This window comes from Culex pipiens, chromosome 3, assembly GCF_016801865.2.
Source record: "Culex pipiens pallens isolate TS chromosome 3, TS_CPP_V2, whole genome shotgun sequence".
Taxonomy (NCBI): Eukaryota; Metazoa; Arthropoda; class Insecta; order Diptera; family Culicidae; genus Culex; species Culex pipiens.
The window spans coordinates 28,357,674-28,377,113 of NC_068939.1; the positions used below are offsets into that span (position 1 = coordinate 28,357,674).

General features: G+C 39.6%; 1 protein-coding gene across 12 annotated transcripts in view; it reads right to left on the reverse strand.

Annotated features, from left to right (window-relative positions):
* The window catches only part of LOC120425920 (RNA binding protein fox-1 homolog 1), a 344,723-nt gene that overhangs the window by 142,130 nt on the left and 183,153 nt on the right, over positions 1-19,440 (reverse strand). For 9 of the 12 annotated variants that reach the window (XM_039590588.2, XM_039590555.2, XM_039590548.2 and 6 more), the window contains exons 2-3: positions 4,069-4,380; positions 3,554-3,787 (exon numbers count right to left, since the gene is read on the reverse strand). In XM_039590588.2, the coding sequence (XP_039446522.1) occupies positions 3,554-3,787; positions 4,069-4,380 (546 nt within the window). The remainder of the gene's footprint in view (positions 1-3,553; positions 3,788-4,068; positions 4,381-19,440) is intronic. The other 3 variants (XM_039590596.2, XM_039590573.2, XM_039590565.2) reach the window with 1 other exon arrangement.

Consider the following 19,440-nt stretch of genomic DNA (forward strand, 5'->3'; position numbering starts at 1 on the left):
TCTGTTTGACTAACCTTAAAGTTTGCCCACCTTTGGGTGAACGAAAAAGGGGGGTCAAATTTTCCTAAGCTCGCGACAAATAGTCGCTTCTTCGACACCCACGCTAGGGGACGTCGCGAATGACGACGCTGACAAATGTTGTTCTCGTGAAAAAGGGAATCAATTTGCGACGACATTTGGAAACATTTCAATGGGAAGGCGGGTTCGGTTCCATCAATTTTTGCTTGCTGTTTTTTTTGGAGCCGAACAAACACACAATGGAACCACCCACTACTATGCTACTCAACGAGATGGTCATCAATAACAGTGGCATCCGGTTTCTGAAAGGACGGAGACAACAATGAATTGATAGCGAAACCCGAACAAAATATTTTGATCGAGTGACAACACAAATTGTTATTTGATTGAAAATTTGCATAGATTGTTGTGATTTTAGCAACGATACATGTTTCGCTTTAGAGAAATATCTAAATGCAAGTCAGAACTGTATCAATGCGGTAATACATTTTATTAGATTTTAAATTCAATATAACAAGTTTTGTTATGATACTTAGACAAATATCAATTTGAGTTATTAGTTTTCATACATTAACTCATACATGAAAATTACTACAATCGAACAATCTTCATGAAGCAATAGCTCTGCGAGTAACTTTAAGAAATGTTTTTGTGTATGTTCCAACTGTGTTCCAATATTATTTCCACTTTTTATCGAGTTGCCTTCAACAACGGCACGGACCAGCTTTACGATCCATACGAGAAATCACCCTTATTGAGATCGCGCTATTGTTATTTACAACCAAAGTTTAATCAAATGTCATTTGAATTTTATTTCAGTATAGCAAATTATGTATTGATTTGTTCTAATTTTTTAAAATTGTATTTATAGTTCTTGTCATAAACATAATCACATGCTATGAAAATGAAGTTACATGAATAAAATCATAAACTTTGATGAAAAACATAACACAAATTGGTATTTTTCTTCAAATTATGTTCCAGCAAAAACAAAACTAAATTTTTTTTATTTATTTCCCCGTGTCATTCTGAGCAACTTTTGTTCTACGAAATACTTTGCTTTGCCTGATTTGTTTTTTTTTTCAATAATTTTCAGTATTTTTATAATTTATCCTGTTAAAAAAAAAAATGTTTTTTACAAACTCCAACCACAATGTATTGGTCATTTGCGGGTTTCATTTTTTTTAGTTATTTTTAATTTTTTTGAGTGTTTTTCACAAGTTTTTTTTTCATTAAATTAAAGCATACCTTTTGTTTTTAAGTCGCATGAACGTGTGTAAAACAACAAAACATGTTGCATGCTTATTTTGAAATATTAGCTAGGATAATAAGTTTAAAACACGGTGAAAGATGACCGCAGATTTTTTTTTAATAAATCCGCAAGTTTGCATGAAACAAGCCTAATTATCTCGCACACGGTTTAAAAAATGAATAAGGGTACTTTTTTTCGATGGTTGAAAGGTCCAAAATTAGCTTGAAAATTGATTTTAGACCAAAACCCGTCTTGACATACTAAAATTGTTTTAACGTTGAAAAAACCCAATAGTCAGTAACAAAAAAAGAAAATTGGCTGAATAAAACTTTGAACTAATCAGATCAAACAATACAAAAACAAAACAAACTTTAATGAAAAAACACGTTTTGGGTTTTTTTTAATTGTGTTTCAGCACAAACTATTTTTTAACGACTTCAAAAAAAGTATATAAATCAAATCCGGCCTAAAATTACATGTTTTTTAATCGTTTTTTAATGACCACAATTTCCAAATTCTGTTCCAGCTCAAATTTTTACTAGATTTTTACGTACAATAGGAATACAAAAAAATGAATAAAAACACAAATTGTTATGTATTTATGTTCCAAATTGTGTTCCAATATTAACTTTTACAGCAAGTTCAAACCAGACTTCAGAAGCAGTAAAAACTAATTCCTAGAAGATTTTACGTACCATAGGAATTAAAAAAAACGAATAAAAACACAAATTGTTATTTATTTATGGTCCAAATAGTGTTCCATCATTAACTTTTACAACAAGTTCAAACCAGCATTCAAAAGCAGTAAAACACAATTTCTACCAGATTTTTACGTACCATAGAAATATCTAAAATAAAAAAGAATAAAAACACAAATTGTAATTTATTTATAGTCCAAATTGTGTTCCATCATTAACTTATACAACAAGTTCAGACCAGACTTCAGAAGCAGTAAAAACCAATTTCTATCAGATTTTTACGTACCATAGAAATATCAAAAAAATGAATAAAAACACAAAATTTTATTTATTTATGTTCCAAATTATGTTCCAGCACAAACTCAAACTTTTAATCGGGATCCCCCCAAACAAAAAAAGCTCGGACCAGCCTTCGCAACCTAGCAAGAAATCGTCCTAATTGGGATCGCGCTACGAATTTAGAGCAACGTCATTCTCCATTATGTTTCCGCAGGCCTCCCGGAAAGAAAAAAAAATCTGCTCCCAGCCATAATCACATGGAAAATCATTCCGAGAGAATACAATACAGCCTTAGGGTGGGTTTCCTTTGAAAAGAGGACAGAGAAGGCAGGGGAAATGATTTACTACAATTGACAGAGAGTGACCGATGCTTTTCCGATTTTTTTTTTTTTTTGCTTGCTTGCTGATCGGCCAATAATAATTTTCGATGGATTGGTGCCAGAAGGAAATTTTCGAGGATTGACGACGATGGGCGTGGACGACACGTAATCTATCTGGGAGATTAATTGCGGTTCGTAATTGGTGGGCATGTTCGGTCGATCCTTAAGTGGTGGACAAAAAAATGCCATTGAAGCGCAAGGATATTGATTGAAACGCTTTTTTTTGTGAAAGGTTCGTTTTTTAAGTCAAGGCAACTTAGAAATGTGATTAAAATTTTTGTTTTCTTCTCCAGGATTTTCTCTTCCCAACTTCCTCAAAGCTCGACACATCGTCAGTCTTCGAGTGTTCTATTTACATTACGCCAAACCAGATGCAATTTCATCCCATCTTTTCCAGCTGACTGACATTCCCGTCAAGTATGCACTTTGCTGGTGTGCTTCCGAGGAAAAATCCTTCACAGAAGTTGGCGGGCGCCACTTGTCGGGACTTTGATGTGTCGCCACGTCAACAAGTTGACATCGTATGCGAGTTCAAACCGAGAGAGAGATAGATGCAAATTAAATTCCCTGAAATGGAATCCTCCCCCGTAGCAGTTGAGCCGACGAGGACGAAGAGGTCTTCATTAGCGCAGAGAGAGTTGGAGCTCAGCTTTTGACGACCTTCCGTCGTCACGAGGACCGAGGATCTTGAGCCACGTGGGCTGGTCGGATTTCAAGTGAATTACAAGCGCGTAATGAAATTGTGCAAGCAAAGGCAGAGTTCAACTAATTACGCCGTAACTTAAAAAGGGAGTTTTTTTTCATTCAGTCGCTCGTCTTGATTAATTCTACTCCTAAAGAAAGCCTAACCTAGTAAATGTAGCAACGATTAGCGTGATGTATCCAGCGAACGGTTTGTCTAAGGAAGTTTCCAAAAGTCTACTCACAATACTAACAGTCTGTTGTTCAATTCCGTTCGAGGCGGCGATGGCACTGGCTGCGGAAGTGGCGGCGGAACCGGCCGATCCGGGGCTGCTGTTGGCCGAGCTGACCGCGACGAGCGAGGCCGAGGACAGCGACGACGGTGGCATCGAGGACGCAACGGCGGCGGCGAGGGACGTCGCGACCGACGACGGCACGACGCCTAATACTGATGCTGGGGAGCTGTACTGACTGACAGTCTGCAAAAGAAGTGGAAAAAATGATAAAATTTGCTAATTTAAACTGTTATAACAAGTTATGTTTGACATGAACTGCCCGAGCAGAGTTGGACATTTCGAGAATAACACAAAGTTTTAAATCAGCCTTAGATACATATTTTTGTGGTCTAAGAGCTCAAAGATTTATTTTTATAACTAAAATTTCAAAAAAGTTATCAAAAAATAACTCATTGAAACATGTTTGAAATTTCTAAAATAACAAAACGTGTTATTTTTCTAATAAACCAATTTCATGAACTTACATTTCTGAGTGACTGTGAGCTGGCGAGCTGTGCCGCGGCGGCCGCTGCCACTGCCTGCTGCTGCTGCTGTTGGTGCTGCTGCTGTGCGTGGTGTTGCTGCTGCTGGTGGCTGAGCTGGTCCTGCTGCTGCTTGAGGCTACTGAGGGGATGATCCACGAGACCTCCGCCCCCGCCACCGCCTACACCCCCACCGCCGGCCGCACCCTTGACGACCTGCATCGACAGACTGTCGGTGGCGGCGCCGAGGGCCTGTGCTGGCGGGTAACCGGCCGCGGCCGCACCCGGAAACGGTCCCATCCCCTGGACCATGTGCTGGAAATGAGATGAAGAGCAGAGAAAAAAAAGAGTTCGTTAGTGGTTGACGTTTCAGTTTAACGAGGCGTCACACGAGATCTTCAATGTTTGCTGACGCCGTCGACGACGACGCCGTCGCCAGGACATGTGCTGAGCTGGCTGAAGTGTCCTCTCTCTAGAGTCGGGACAGGAGACCAACCACATCGTGGCAAAACGTTTTCATAACAAGCAAAGCACAGCACGACAGACGTATGATGGGATTTGAAAAGCAGTAGATCCGGGAGAGGTATTTCTCCAACAAAGAAGAGTCACGTTCTCGCATCACTCTTGGTGAGGGAAAAATCCACACAGCACTATTTATTTTTTTGCTTATAACTGGACGTACAACTGCTTTCAAAACTACTGGAAACAGCAATTGAGTAGTTTTTTGGAAAATTGCCTTTTTATTTTGATTTATCCAAACAAATTTCTTATGAAATACATTCATCAATCTCAATATTGGCACTACTTTCCACTTAAAGATCAAATGAAAACATTGTTTGCTGATTTGAAGGTCTTAGAATCAAAGGGCTCACAGCTGGAAATATTTTTCTATGATTTATCAAAATCTTTTACGTGATACATTCAAAAATGGTGAATATCCATCAACAGGATTCAGAGAAATGATATTTAAAAAAGCATGAATTGAACATAAAGCACCATGCGTCTCCAGCAAAATGCTATGGGAACTCATTTCGATGGAGAAGCACAATACTTTGAGTTTGATTTTGAGTTTGAGTTTGAGTTTGAGGCCGATGCAAATATTTAAGGTCAAGGGGGGGGGGGGGGGGGGATCGGAATCGCCGCAGGGAATAAAACGCGTAGTTTACCGACTAAAACTAAAATTCAACTTTTTATTCGACTTGTCTCTTGCGCGGCACAGAGAAATAATATATATATATTTAAATAAAAATTTAAATAACAAGCCATAGTCTTCACATTTTAATGAAAAAAGTGTTTTAAAATGCATTTTACACTAGTTCAGTTGTTTTGCAATCATTAGTTTTCAAAAAATCTAAGATCTGTCAAAAACAAAAATTGTATCGAAAAAAAAGATTTTGCATCAAAAATTTTTAAAAAATCTTAAGATTTTTTAATAAACCCAAACATGCTAAAATGATTTTAAACGCAGGAGAATGTATTTTAATTTGATTTCAGCGGGTTGCACTTGAATTTTCATTGAAATTTTGAAGTTTATTGTAAAAATATTTTTTTTGCCCCCTGATTTTTCGGGCCAATTTTCAAGGGGGGGTGACAAAAACTTTTAAAAATATTTGTACCAGCCTTATTTTTACCAATAATCTTAACTCAGAAGTGTATTCAGCAAACCAAACATTCAATACTACACCCTTTTGAAATGTTAGTCTTGATTTAAAAATTTAGAAAATATTGTTTTCAAAAAGATCGGAAAATTTCACAAATGTTTCATATTTTAACATTGTAAATCGGACCATTAGTTGATGAGTCGTATCAACAAAGTTCCACAAAGCAAAATACAGAGAATTTTCTCAGCTTTTCAAAAATATTTTTTAAAAAAGGGGGCAAACATGGACACTAATTTAAAAACAAATATTTTCAAAAAAGTTATCTGAAAATTGCTTTAACTTGAAAACGGTGCACTTTATCAAAATTTCACTAGAGTACTTTTTGATTGCAAATTTGATTTTACATCGAAAAATGAAGTTGAAAAATTTTTGCAACCAATTTTATGATTTTTTGGAAAAAAAAATCAATACGAATTGAATATTCATAACACGGTCAACAAATTTTTTGCACAACCTGAAAATCTCTGAAAAGTTGGCATTTGATGTCCCCTTAAACATACAAGAAAAAAAAATGAAAATTGTGTTTTTTTTTGCAAATTGAGTTTTAGTAACAAAAAGTGAAATTATTTTTTTACCTTATATCATTTTTTACAGTGTAGTCCTTATCCATACCTACAACTTTGTCGAAGATACCAAATCGATCAAATTCCTTCAAAAGATACAGATTTTTGAATTTTCATACACCATTTTTGTATGGACAGCTGCCAAATTTGTATGGAAAATTATATGGACAAACTAATGATTCCAAATGGCTTCACCAAAAAAATTCAGCCGGACTAGAGAATTGCTCAGTGCCGAAAATGCAATTCCGTTGTGAAACATTCTCTATTTTTTTGTTTTTCTCCTGTGACGAAATTGCTTACTTTTTATCGTCAAAAATAACGGTACTGAAAAGTACTTTCCAGAATCTATTTGAGTGCTGAAAATTCAACTTTTCAGCACCTGTATCGAAGAGTAATACTTTTCGAGACTGTTTTGGAGCTTGAAACATAGTTAATCTTGACGGCAAATAATATTCAAGGAAGGGAAACTAACGTTTTCCATTTAATTTTAGAAAAGGTTTTGAAAAATTAAAATATTTTTAAACAAAAAAACAGCACTAGTTTTTCACATTGGAATCGAACAAATAGTTTCCAGTTTCCAATCCAGTAAGTTGAAAAATGAGGGCTTATTTGGTGACACTAAGAAAAACTATTTTTTTTTACTGATTCTCAGCAAACAGCAGTCCAATGAAGAAAATTTAATAAAGAAAATTTTAGAAAAGCTCAGCTTTAATTTTTTGTAAGGCATTTTTTGTGATTTTAAAATATTCATTTTTTTATTTGGATGAAATTTTGTCCTTGCATACCCTATGTCAGAAGAAGCAATTTTACTTAATTTTGTGAGCCGTAGTGAGTGATGGTGCAAAATCTGGTTTAGTATAAGAATTTTTGGAAGAATCGTGTGTGTTTTTTAAGAATATATCGAAAAAAATTAAAAAAATATTTTTGAAGTAAGTCGAAATTGAATCCCATGAATGAATTTTCTTTTTATTTTCGTTTTATGCATTTTAAAAATACTTCTTGCCAGAAAAGCAAAAAATATATTTTTGAAAAGAACTCGAATCGGTGAAAATATATTTCAACTGACGACATCTGCAAAACTATTGGTCCGATGTTAAATGTCGAAATGTGAAACTCGATTTTATAATTTTGGAATTATTTTGATTGAAATGATCAGAAAATTTCAATTACAAAGAAAAGTTGATTTTCGAAATCGCAGAGAACTACTCTGGAGTTATTATAAAATTTGATTTCGTATCTATAAATTAATATTTGAATTTGGTAAAAACGCATGTTTCCAACATTGTTTTTTTTTTTTAAATAAAATAATAGCTGTTTCAGATTTTGAAAATACAACAAAACTATTTTTACTTACAAATAACAACTTTGCTGGAAATACCAAATCGATCCAAAAATTCCTGCTCAAGGTACAGATTTTCGAAAATTTACATGCTAATTTTGTATTAGCAGCATTATCGACTAACTAATGATGCAAAATGACATTCCTAAAAATATTTATTAAAAAAAAACATAAAATGCGGGAATCTAGAGAGCTGCCAACATTTTGTTTTAAATATGAGCAGTTCTCTACACAATGATTTTTTTTATAAATTTTATTTTTTGAGTTTTGAAACTCGATTTTCGAAATCGCAGAGAACTACTATTATAAAAATTATTATTATAAAATTTGATTTTGAATCTATAAATTAATATTAAAATTTGGTAAAAACACATGTTTCCAACTTTGTTTTTTTTTTTAAATAAAATAATAGCTGTTTCAGATTTTGAAAATATTAAAAAAAACGATTTTTAATTACAAACAACAACTTTGCTGAAATGATATGTGATAATTTAAAAATCTGTATCTTTTGAAGGTATTTTTTGATCGATTTGGTGTCTTCGGCAAAGTTGTAGGTATGGATAAGGACTACACTGAAAAAAATGATACACGGAAAATAAATTGGTGATGTTTTATTTAACTTTTTGTCTCCAAAACATGATTTGCAATAAAACACTATTTTTATTTTTTTTAGAGGACAACAAATGTCAACTTATCAGATAACTCCAGAACGGCCAAAAAATCTTTGGCCGATGATTTTTTGAATCAATACTATTTTTTTTTTCAAAAAATCGGAATATTGGTCACAAAAAAATTGCAACTTAATGTTTCGATGTAAAATCAAAAGCATTTTGAAAAAAAATTCTAATCGATTCTGTTATTTTTGAAGGATAGGAAAAGTATGTTGTTTTATGACGGCATTGTAAAAAAATATATTTTTCCTTTATTTTTTAAAGAAAACGTCCGATTTAAGGACAAAACTGCCAATTTCCAGAGATCTTCAGCTAAACCAAAAGTTCCGACAGTGGCGAGTGGTCGGCAAATGACTACAAACATGAACGGTACCGTTTTTTTTGACTGTTGAAACCCAAAAGTGTGTTTCATTTTCTATTTTTTAGCAAGGACGTCTGGCCACATCCGGCAACTGATTATGACCAAGTCCCCAGGACGAACCCGTCGTCGTCGTCCCAAAGCCGGAATGATAAAACGATAAATTCCGTATAACCGGTTAGCGTTTGAGGTCCCAACTTTGGTCAACATTATGTTTGGTAGCTCTGAATAGTTTGCAAAATTTCAGCTAGGTCAAAGTTACCCCTTAGAATGATAGCCAGGGCGCTTGTTTGGGCAGAGAAGGAGAAAAGTGGCAGCCATTAAAACCAAAGCACGAAACTATTTCTGTTGTCCTGCTGGCGAGGTTTCCCCATGTGTGTGTTTGTGTATTGTGTCGTTATGGCTTGGATTTTCCTAGGGATATCGTTATCCTCGCAGCAGCAGCAGCAGCATGTGGTTGCCATTACCGGAGCGAGGGGGTGGTCGCAACGACAACGGCAGCCAGGTATTATCTTCGGGCGCTCAGGATACGGAAGCTCATCCGGAGCGGCACAGTAAATGAGGGGTAACGAGACTCTGAAGTGGCACAAAAGGAAGTTTGCTCTTGCAAGTTACCGACCGGAACTGAATCTCCCCTGCGGTGAGGAGTCGGAGTGACAAAGAGGACGGTGGTGGCTTTTGGGTAATTGAAGACCATTTACTTTGGTAGTTGATGCGATTTCTTCTGAAGATTGAGGTTAATTTCAGGGGACTTTAAGAGACTAGTTGAAAAATAGTTCTAAGATCAAAAAGCAAGGTTCAATTTTCTGATTCGACAATCTTAACTGATGCCTATAAAGGAGAAGTTGCCAGTTCACTCAACTCTATCAAATTTATATAGAGAGGCAAGTAGACTCATCGACACCTGCTACCAATATGGAATCCAAACATCGGATGGTCTTCTTGACCGGTCAGTGTAGGCATTGTCAGATGAGAAACTAACTTAGTCTTCTATCGAACCCTGTGAACATAGGTGAATCTTCTGAAACGCAAAGAGGGCTCATTAAGGGGGTGGAATGAAGGGTAGCAAAAAAGGGGCAAAAGTTGTTGATTGGCTGTCCGAAGCAAGAGATATCCACTTCTGAACCGGGCCAATCGGTTCACTATCGTTCGAGGAGGGAAGATTCAGTTTCAATTGTTCAAGAAATGAGCTTAAATTGGAACTCAATCGTTCACAACTGAATCCCGCACTTGATACAAAGAAGTGCTTTGGAAACAATACCGCCAACAGAACAGAAGAGAGTTGCACATTTGTCGACATTTCTCTGTCAAGAGCCACTCCGGGGGCCGGATAGCTCAAAGAAGTTCATGTTTTCCCGGGAAAGAGGGGTCCCATTTTCGCTTTGTACCACCGAGTTGTATAGAAGAGCGACGCTTCCAACAGTTGGAATTGGGTCAAATGTAACAAGACTGCTGGGTTTTGAACCATTTTGCACTGCTTCCGGCGCGGCTTCAAGTCAAGCTGGAATTCAATTGAACGGAAAACTACGGGCTGTGATTGCGCGGGAAGCATTCCGGGCGGTGGTGGCTCGGAAGTTGCCACACAAAAAAGGGTCGAAAGAGACTGTGATTTGTGTGTGCGTCGGGGCGAGATGGGATTGGGTGCCACTTAACTTGGTTGGCACGGAGGGAAATAACTTCACTTTTAAATCTTCTGCTACCCACCAATAGATGTCAGAATCTGTTGAGTGGAATTTTGCATGCAAGTTATACTTTGTTGCACACAAGTTGCGTACAAGACTTGTTTGCAAGAATATTTTCTTGGTCGTAGATTTATTTTTAGACATTCCCACCCTAGAGAAGAAGATATCCTTTTCAAGAACTAACAAAAAGGGTAACCATGTTGCCATAGCGACAAACAATGCAAAATACAAGCAAGTTTGAAGTAAATTGTCCTTTTTGGGAGCTAGAAAATAAATGGTAGAAAGCCCTTCCTCACCACAAGTAAAAGATTGAAGATTCAGGATTCAGGAGGAAAAACTGAGTTCAGAGGAGTGTGAAATGCTGTAAAAACACACCAACACAAAAAAGCTCACAAGGACACCAGGGTCGAACGATCAAAGGAGAGGAGGGACTCGCCGGGGAGGCAAACGCAAACAGTAATTTGAAATTAAAATCCTGTTTTTCCTTCTGGTTGCTCGTACAAATAACACAGAAGCGAGACTTGCACAGATTTCGAGAGAGCTGGAAAAACGCATTCCGAAAAATGGACAGGACGTTTTTATCTGCTTCTTTTGGGTAGAAAATGAAAATCCTGAAGTACCAACAGGGGGAAAGGATTCTGGTTAAATTTTTCGTGTTTCTGTCTCGTTTGGGGTTAGCTCACTGAATCTTGTCCTTGTTTGTACCGGACAGAGTGCCGTTGTGCAGAACGAATTTTCCTATAGGCCCAAGCTGGTTCAGGACAGCAATGTGTGCGTGTTTAGGAAAAACACAAATACTGCACGAAAATCTGATCTTCTTCAAGCTGAAACGAAATGAGTTCTCCGGACAGAGTTATCTTCGAAGAAGAGGCCAAAGCAGACGAGTAATTGCATACATCTAGGCTGCTGCCGAGGCCATTACGCCGGAATTCGTTCTAGAGGAACGGTATTTCGGAGGGGAAGAGGACGGGTTTTGTCGAAATTGAGTTACGAGAGTCCAGCTCAAGACGAAGCAAACTTGATTAACAATTCAATCGAAAGGGGTTTTGTTCTCTTTGTGAATCTGCCAGAAGGATTGTTGTTGCTGCAGAACGTATCGAGATGTGCAGGGCATAAACTGGCTTGCTATTCCAAGAAGAATGTTTTCATTATCAGACTACGGTTGATTTGGTCACTTCAAAGGATGTTCAGTACCAGATAATGCATCAGCTATAGATAAGATTGTAGCTCAAATTTAATTGCATTCTGCTAATTTTCATACATTTTTCATGCGAGTAAGACTTAAATTATATTCTTATTGTACTTTTTTAGATGGGTTTATCAAATTCACAGCATCAGGTTTATAAAAGGTAAGTTATTTTGAAGGAAAAACAGCTTTTCTTAATTTCTATATAAATTAAAGGCATTTTTTAAATTAAATATTAAATAATCTTAATTGTTTGGAGTTGAAACCAAATCCATTAAACAGTTTTAAAGTGAGCAATACTGAACGAAATGAGTCGAAATGAGATTTCGTTTATTTTTTTGTTTTTTTATTTATTTGGCTCAAATTTTTTGGGACCTTTCCTATGACCAAAGAAGCCATTTTGTGTCATTGTTTGACCCATATAAGGCTTCATACAATTGTGGCAGCTGTCCATACAAAAATGGTATGTAAATATACGAAAATCTGTATCATTTGAAGGAATTTTCTGATGGGTTTGGTGTCTTCGGCAAAGTTGAAGGTATTGATAAGGACCATTCAGATAAAAATTAGCACACGGGAAAAAATTGTCGTTTTTTTATTTATTTATTTTTGCAAAAAATCAACTCCCAAAAAATAATATGTTTTTGAGGATATAAACCGCAACTTCTGAGCCATATTAAAGTATGGAAAAAACTTTTGCAGCCGAGTTATAATTTAAAAATATGTTTTTTGAGATAATATAAATTTTATGCGAAGAAATTTAAAACACCAAAAAACTGAAATTTTTACAGTAAAAATTAAACTTTAAGTCGCTATACAGTCCAGACTCGATTATCCGAAGGTTTGTATGGGACTTCGGATAATCGAATCACGAACAAAAAAATTTTTTTTCGCATTTTTTTATAATTTTTTTTTGTTTTTAACATAAAATTTGAGTTCTACGACCCCATTTTAGTCAAATTTGAGTTGCGGATTGCATTTTGAAAAATAAAATGATTTTTTTCAATATTGCATCACCGCCATTTTGGCCGCCATCTTGGATTTAAAAACTCTAAATAATTTTAGCGTGTTTAGGGGTCATACCCCGAAACTCAACAATCAAAAATAAGGCAACAAAAAAAATTTTTTTTTTCGTAGTTCGATTAGGCTGGTACAAATATTTTTAAAAGTTTTTGTCACCCCCCCCCCCCCCCCCCCTTCAAAATTGACCCGAAAAATCAGGGGGCAAAAAAATATTTTTACAATAAACTTTAAAATTTCAATGAAAATTCAAGTGCAACCAGCTGAAATCAAATTAAAATACATTCTTCTGCGTTTAAAATGTTCACAATCACAACACTGACGAGCAAAATGTGTTGCGAGTAGCGCGTAGTTAACAAGCTTCAAAAGTGATGTAAAATCGAACTTACCGTTCCCGAACTCCCACCCGCGAAAACCGAAGTACCCGTGCGCAACCCGTTTGTGTTATCCACAAAAATCGTCGTCATCTGGACCAAATATAAATATAAATTTGCACCGCTGAGCTGGATCCACCACCGCTATCGCAAACAAGCCGCACCGCTGAACGCTGTTACGAACACTTTTACTGTTTTCGTTGTGCATAGAGTTATCTAGATAACTCTATACTGCTGCACGATGGCCACGAATACAACTACTGTCGACGACACAAACAACAACAAGCAGTCGTCGTTCGTCCAGGGCTGTCAATCGTCAATCGATGGCAGAATTGGGGAAAATTCGATGACGTTGGATATTGCTGTGAGGATGCTGATGATGCAGTTCACCGAGATGAAGTTGATGCTTGAGACTTTTCGCAACGACTTCAACCGTAAAATCGACACAATCAAATCGGAGCTTCAAGGCAAGGTGAGCGGTCTCCAAAGCGACATTACGACACTGAAAGCAGAATACGAAGGCAAGTTTGTCAACCAGGATGCTACGTTGGGCCAAATAAATCATCGTGTTAATCACCTCCACCTGAACATCGATGCCTTGGAGAACCAGAAGGAGTTGATCATCTCAGGTGTGCCATTCGCGAGTGACGAAGACCCGGACGCACTTTTTGCGACGATCTGTCGCCAGCTGGAATGCAGCGGAGGCGAAGAACTGCTGACGAGTACCAGACGAATCCACGTGAACAGGTTGAAGGACGGAGACGTTAGCCCTCTACTCGTGGAATTCGCTCTAAAAATTACACGCGACCGGTTCTACAGTACATACCTGCGTAGGCGGGACCTTAAGCTGCGACATCTCGGCATGCCGTCGGATCGACGTGTGTTTATCAACGAGAACCTGAACGCTGGCGCTCGTGAGGTGAAAAAGGCGGCCCTCCTGCTGAAAAAAGTGGGTAAGCTGACATCCGTTTTCACCAAAGGAGGAATAGTCCACGTAAAGCGCAGGGTTGGTGAACAACCGATCGCTGTTCAGTCTGTGAAAGATCTGGATGACGTGTAACCGTAGTTAAAGCGTCACTTTTGAAGTTATGTTTATGTTTTATTGTGAAACTTTTAAGATTGTCTTTTTGAAATTTGACTTTAAGAAGCCCGTTGAAACTGCTTCTCTAAAAACACCCCTTACCCCCCTCCCCCTTACACAAACACACACATAATGCCTGTCCCACACAACCACACTTTCACGAACATCCCGGGAGCCGTGCTAAATGCTGCACTTCTCCCTGGCAAGCTCAACATCTGCCACGGGAATTCCCAAAGTCTGTGTGCGAGGAAAAACTCGAAGTTGGAAGAAGTTCGAGCTGTCCTGTCGAGCCACATAGTTGATATCGCGTGCTTTACTGAGTCTTGGTTGACTGCCTCAAGGAATAACCGCAGCATCGGCGTCCAAGGATACTCTGTCGTACGTAACGATAGGGTGTACAAGCGAGGCGGTGGTATCGCTGTTTACTACAGGGATACTATGTCGTGCACTAAGATCTTCAACACCGAACTAACCACCGAGTCCGCCGATAAAACCGAGTGTCTAGCCTTGGAATTTCGTCTAAACGGATTCAAAGTTCTGCTGTTAGTCGTCTACAACCCTCCTGACAACAACTGTGCATCTTTCCTCGAGGAAAAGCTGACTAGTCTCACTTTGCGCTACGAGTCGGTCTTTCTGGTTGGCGATTTCAACACTGATTTGCTTCAAGCGAGCAATAAGCGTACGCTGCTCCTCTCAGCATTCGAAAGTTTTTCACTCGTTCCTTACGGCTGCGAACCGACCCATTACCACGATACTGGATGCTCTCAACTGGATCTGTTAGTGACCAACGACAGGGACAAAATCCTCCGTTTCGGGCAAGTCGATTTTCCGGGATTGTCGCAGCATGACCTGATTCACGCATCTTTGGACTTTGATGCTACGCAAACTCCCACAGTGAACAACTATCGTGACTACGTGCATTTTGATGCTGATGCCCTGAAGACCGCCACAATCAGCATTCCATGGAGAAACTTCTACGCAATCTCGGTCCCCAACCACTCCTTGGAGTTCTTCACGGAACAACTCAAAATTGTGCACGACACCTGTTTCCCGCTTCGGACGAGCTCTCGTCGCAATGCATCGAACAGATGGTTTACAGGTGATGTTCAACGAGCAATTCTAGAACGAGACCTGGCGTACAAGGATTGGCGAACTGCTGCTCCGGACGTAAAGGACCTCAAGCGACATACGTACAAAACGCTGCGAAATCGTGCGAACTCTGTCATCGAACGGGCGAAAAAGACGTTTCTCGGTGGTCACCTGGACGCAAACATCCCATCAAAGCTGCTCTGGACCCGCGTGAAGAATCTTGGAGTTGGAAAAGACAAATCATCTCAACCATGTGACCACGATCCCGATGAAGTCAACCGTATGTTTCTCTCGAGCTTCACACAAGCTGAAACTAGGAACGCTCAACACGCAAGAACACTGCCATCTCAGTACAATTTCTCGTTCCGCAACGTTCAATACTGGGAGGTCGTCAACGCCATCTGTGAAGTAAAGTCGAACGCTGTAGGGATGGACGGTTTGCCAATCAGGTTTCTGAAAATCGTGCTGCCACTTGTAATCCAACAAATAACCCACATGTTTAACCTGTTCATCAATACATCTACCTTTCCCAACCATTGGAAACATGCTAAAGTTCTGCCCCTAAAGAAAAAAACGAACTCAAACGACGTGACGAACTTGCGACCGATCAGCATCCTATGCTCGTTGTCCAAAGCTTTTGAGAAGCTTCTCGATCAGCAAATGGCGAACTACATCGACAACAACCATCTTCTAACAGAATATCAAGCAGGTTTCCGGAAGGGTCAAAGCGTCAAAACTGCAGCGCTTCGCGTCCACGACGATTTGGCGTCCACAATCGACAGGCGTGGTGTTGGGGTACTAATCCTGTTGGACTTCTCAAAAGCTTTCGATACTATCCCCCACAACAAACTGCTGGACAAGCTGGAAACCCAATTCAACTTTTCTTCGACTGCCTTGAACTTGATGAACTCCTACCTACGAGGACGGAAGCAGACAGTGTTCTGTGATGATCGCTGCTCAGATTGTGCTGAGCCAACATCGGGCGTCCCGCAAGGATCAATAATCGGTCCTAGATTGTTCTGTTGCCACATCAACGATCTACCGAACGTTCTCAAACACTGCTCCATCCAATTGTACGCAGATGATGTCCAGCTCTACATCCGTGGTGTTGGTCCATGCGCGCGTGATTTGATCAGAATGGCTAATCAGGACCTCCAGAATGTTGCCGAGTGGTCGACCCGAAATCGTTTGCTCGTGAATCCCGCTAAAAGCAAGGCCCTCTTTATTCAAAGTGCGAACCGCAGAGGTGACTCTGTTCCCGACCTGCGCATCGAAATGAATGGTGAGCAAATTCAGTGGACAGAACGTGCAAGCAACCTTGGATTCATCTTCCAGAGCGACCTGCAGTGGGACGGTCTTGTGTCACAGCAATGTGGCAAAATCTACGCCGGCCTTCGCACACTCTACAGCTGCATACCGACTGCACCCGTGGCTACAAAACTGAAGCTGTTCAAAGCCCTTGTCCTGCCTCACTTTCTATTCGCCGACGTTTTCTTTGTCCGTCTTTCATCGAGTCTGTTCAATCGACTACGTGTGGCCCTTAACTGCTGCGTACGTTACGTTTACGGATTGCGGAGGCGTGACCACGTGAGCCACCTACAAAAGAACCTCGTTGGATGTCCGATGCAAAACCTATTCGCGTACCGATCTGGTCTGTTCTTGAGAAACCTGATGTCGACCCAAACACCACCAGCGCTCTACCAGAAACTCATCCATGCAAGAAGCCGACGTCTACGCAACTTGGTCGTCCCAGCGAACCGTACAGCTGGATATGCCTGCACTATGTTCGTCAGAGGGGTTGTGTACTGGAACTCACTCCCTCCCGCAGTCAAGAACAGCTTATCTGAGGCAACCTTCAAGAGAGACTGCAAAGAACACTGGAATGAAGTGTAACCACTGTCGCGCCCGGAGGTCCCGGGGCCCCCCTAACCACAAGTCAAAGGAAGAGTGGAATAGGGACAACCCTCCGGCTCCTCCGGGGCGCCTGGTAAACACGACACGCAAGCCGACGAGATGCCAACCGACGCAAAGCCAACTAACAAAACGCCAACCGACGAAACGCGAACCGACGAAACGCCAACCGGAGAATCCACCGAGGCTCAGGAGACCCGAGGCCCCCCTAACCACAAGTCAAAGGAAGATTGGAATAGGGACAACCCCCCGGGCTCCAGGAAGAGGTCGCACAAGGGGCAAACCCCCATCCCCTCGGATGAACCTTGGACATTACCTCACGACAACGCTTCACTACCAGCAACACGAGACAACAACGAAAAGGACGATTTGAACCAGCGAATTCAGACTTAAGTGACACTAGTTTTTTTTTTTTTCAAATTTTAGTGCTTTCAATTATTAGTATACAATTTAGGTTATAAAATTTGTGTATGCACGTCGATCAAAATCGGAAGTAGCAATTTAAAAGGTGCAAACCTTACGCTACCAGAGAAATAAACAAAACAAACAAACAAAATCATTTTTAGCATGTTTGGGTTTATTAAAAAATCTTAAGATTTTTTGAAAATTTTCGATGCAACATCTTTTTTTTCGATACAATTTTTGTTTTTGTCAGATCTTAGATTTTTTGAAAACTAATGATTGCAAAACAACTGAACTAGTGTAAAATGCATTTTAAAACACTGTTTTCATTTAAATGTGAAGACTATGGCCCCCCCCTTGACCTCGGCCAGGGCCAAGGGACAAAAACTTTTTTAAATATTTGCATCGGCCTTATCCGAAGTGAAATTTTTCCGAGGCCTTCGGATAATCGAGACGACCTTGAAAATTGTGAACTTATTAAAAAATCTTTAAATTACTTTTCGATTGCAAATATGATGTCATATTAAAAACTGTAGTCAAACAATGTTTTCGTGTAAAAATTCTATTTTCAAAAGAACTATTTTTCTCAAAAAATCATAACTGGTATGGCACAAAAGGAAAATGGGCAAATTTGTATGGGAGCTGGTCCAAGGATGTACACGAACGGGACCAACTTTTTTCGAAAGATCTCGCCGAGACATGAAAAAAATGTCTTCTGGACCAACACTCTAAACCCCGGGGTTCAAAAGTTACAAGTTGTTGAAGTTTGAGCATTTTGGGTAAAAATGTACAAAAAATTGTATTTTTGCTATTTCTAGAATCATTCATAAAATCTGTATTTTTTTATGGATTTTGCTCACCTTGACTTCATTCGACGCGTATCAGCAAAAACTATGAGTTCTGATATGTCTAAGCATGATTGAAACATGATTTCTCTTGTTTTAATCCGTTTGAACCGTTTGTGCAAGAGGCATCCCATAGAAACAAGTCGGAACTTCAAGGTTTTGAAACCGGATCCGACCCAGACTGCTTCAGTGAGTATGGAAGGCTTCAGTGCAATGTTGCAACAACTTATTGGGATGGTCTGAGCCATCTCTTAACTCCTTGGAGTTAAGACCGGTGAGTCTACCGCCGTATCAAGCAAGATGTCGGCGGTTTTTGACCACTGATCATACCCGCATGGCTTCAGTGAGTATGGTAGACTACTATGCAGATGTGTTGGAGTGTCCTGGGTTCTCCTAGGACTCCCTGGAGTTAAGATCTGTGGGTCTACTACCGTAACAAGCAAAATGTCGACATGTTTTGATAACGGAACATACCCTCAAAGCTTCAGTGAGTGTGGTAGACTACTTTGCTAATATGTTAGGATGTCCTGGGTCATCCAAGGACTCCCTGGAGTTATGATCTGTGGAGCTACAGCCGTAACAAGCAAGATGTCGGCGGTTTTTGACCACTGATCATACCCGCATGGCTTCAGTGAGTATGGTAGACTACTATGCTGATGTGTTGGAGTGTCCTGGGTTCTCCTAGGACTCCCTGGAGTTATGATCTGTGGAGCTACAGCCGTAACAAGCAAGAGGTCGACGGTTTTTGACCCCGGAACTTACTCGCATAGCTTCAGAGGATTGTAGACTACTTTGCTAATTGCTTGAGATATCTTGGGTCATCAATGGACTCCCTGGAGTTATCATCTGTAGGTCTACGGCTGTTACAAGGGCTCCCTGGAATGGTCCGGTACATCCCAACATAACTGCAATACAGTCTGCCATACTCACTGAATCTTTGCGGTTATGATGCGCGGTTGAAAATCGTCGACCTTTTTCTTGTTACAGTGACCCAAATATCTTAACTCCAGGGAGTCCTAGGATGACTAAAGACATCCCAACAGATTAACAAAGCAGTCTACCATACTGACTGAAGTTATGCGGGTATGTTCCGGGGTCAAAAACCGTCAACCTCTTGCTTGTTACGGCTGTAGCTCCACAGATCATAACTCCAGGGAGTCCTTGGATGACCCAGGACATCCTAACATATTAGC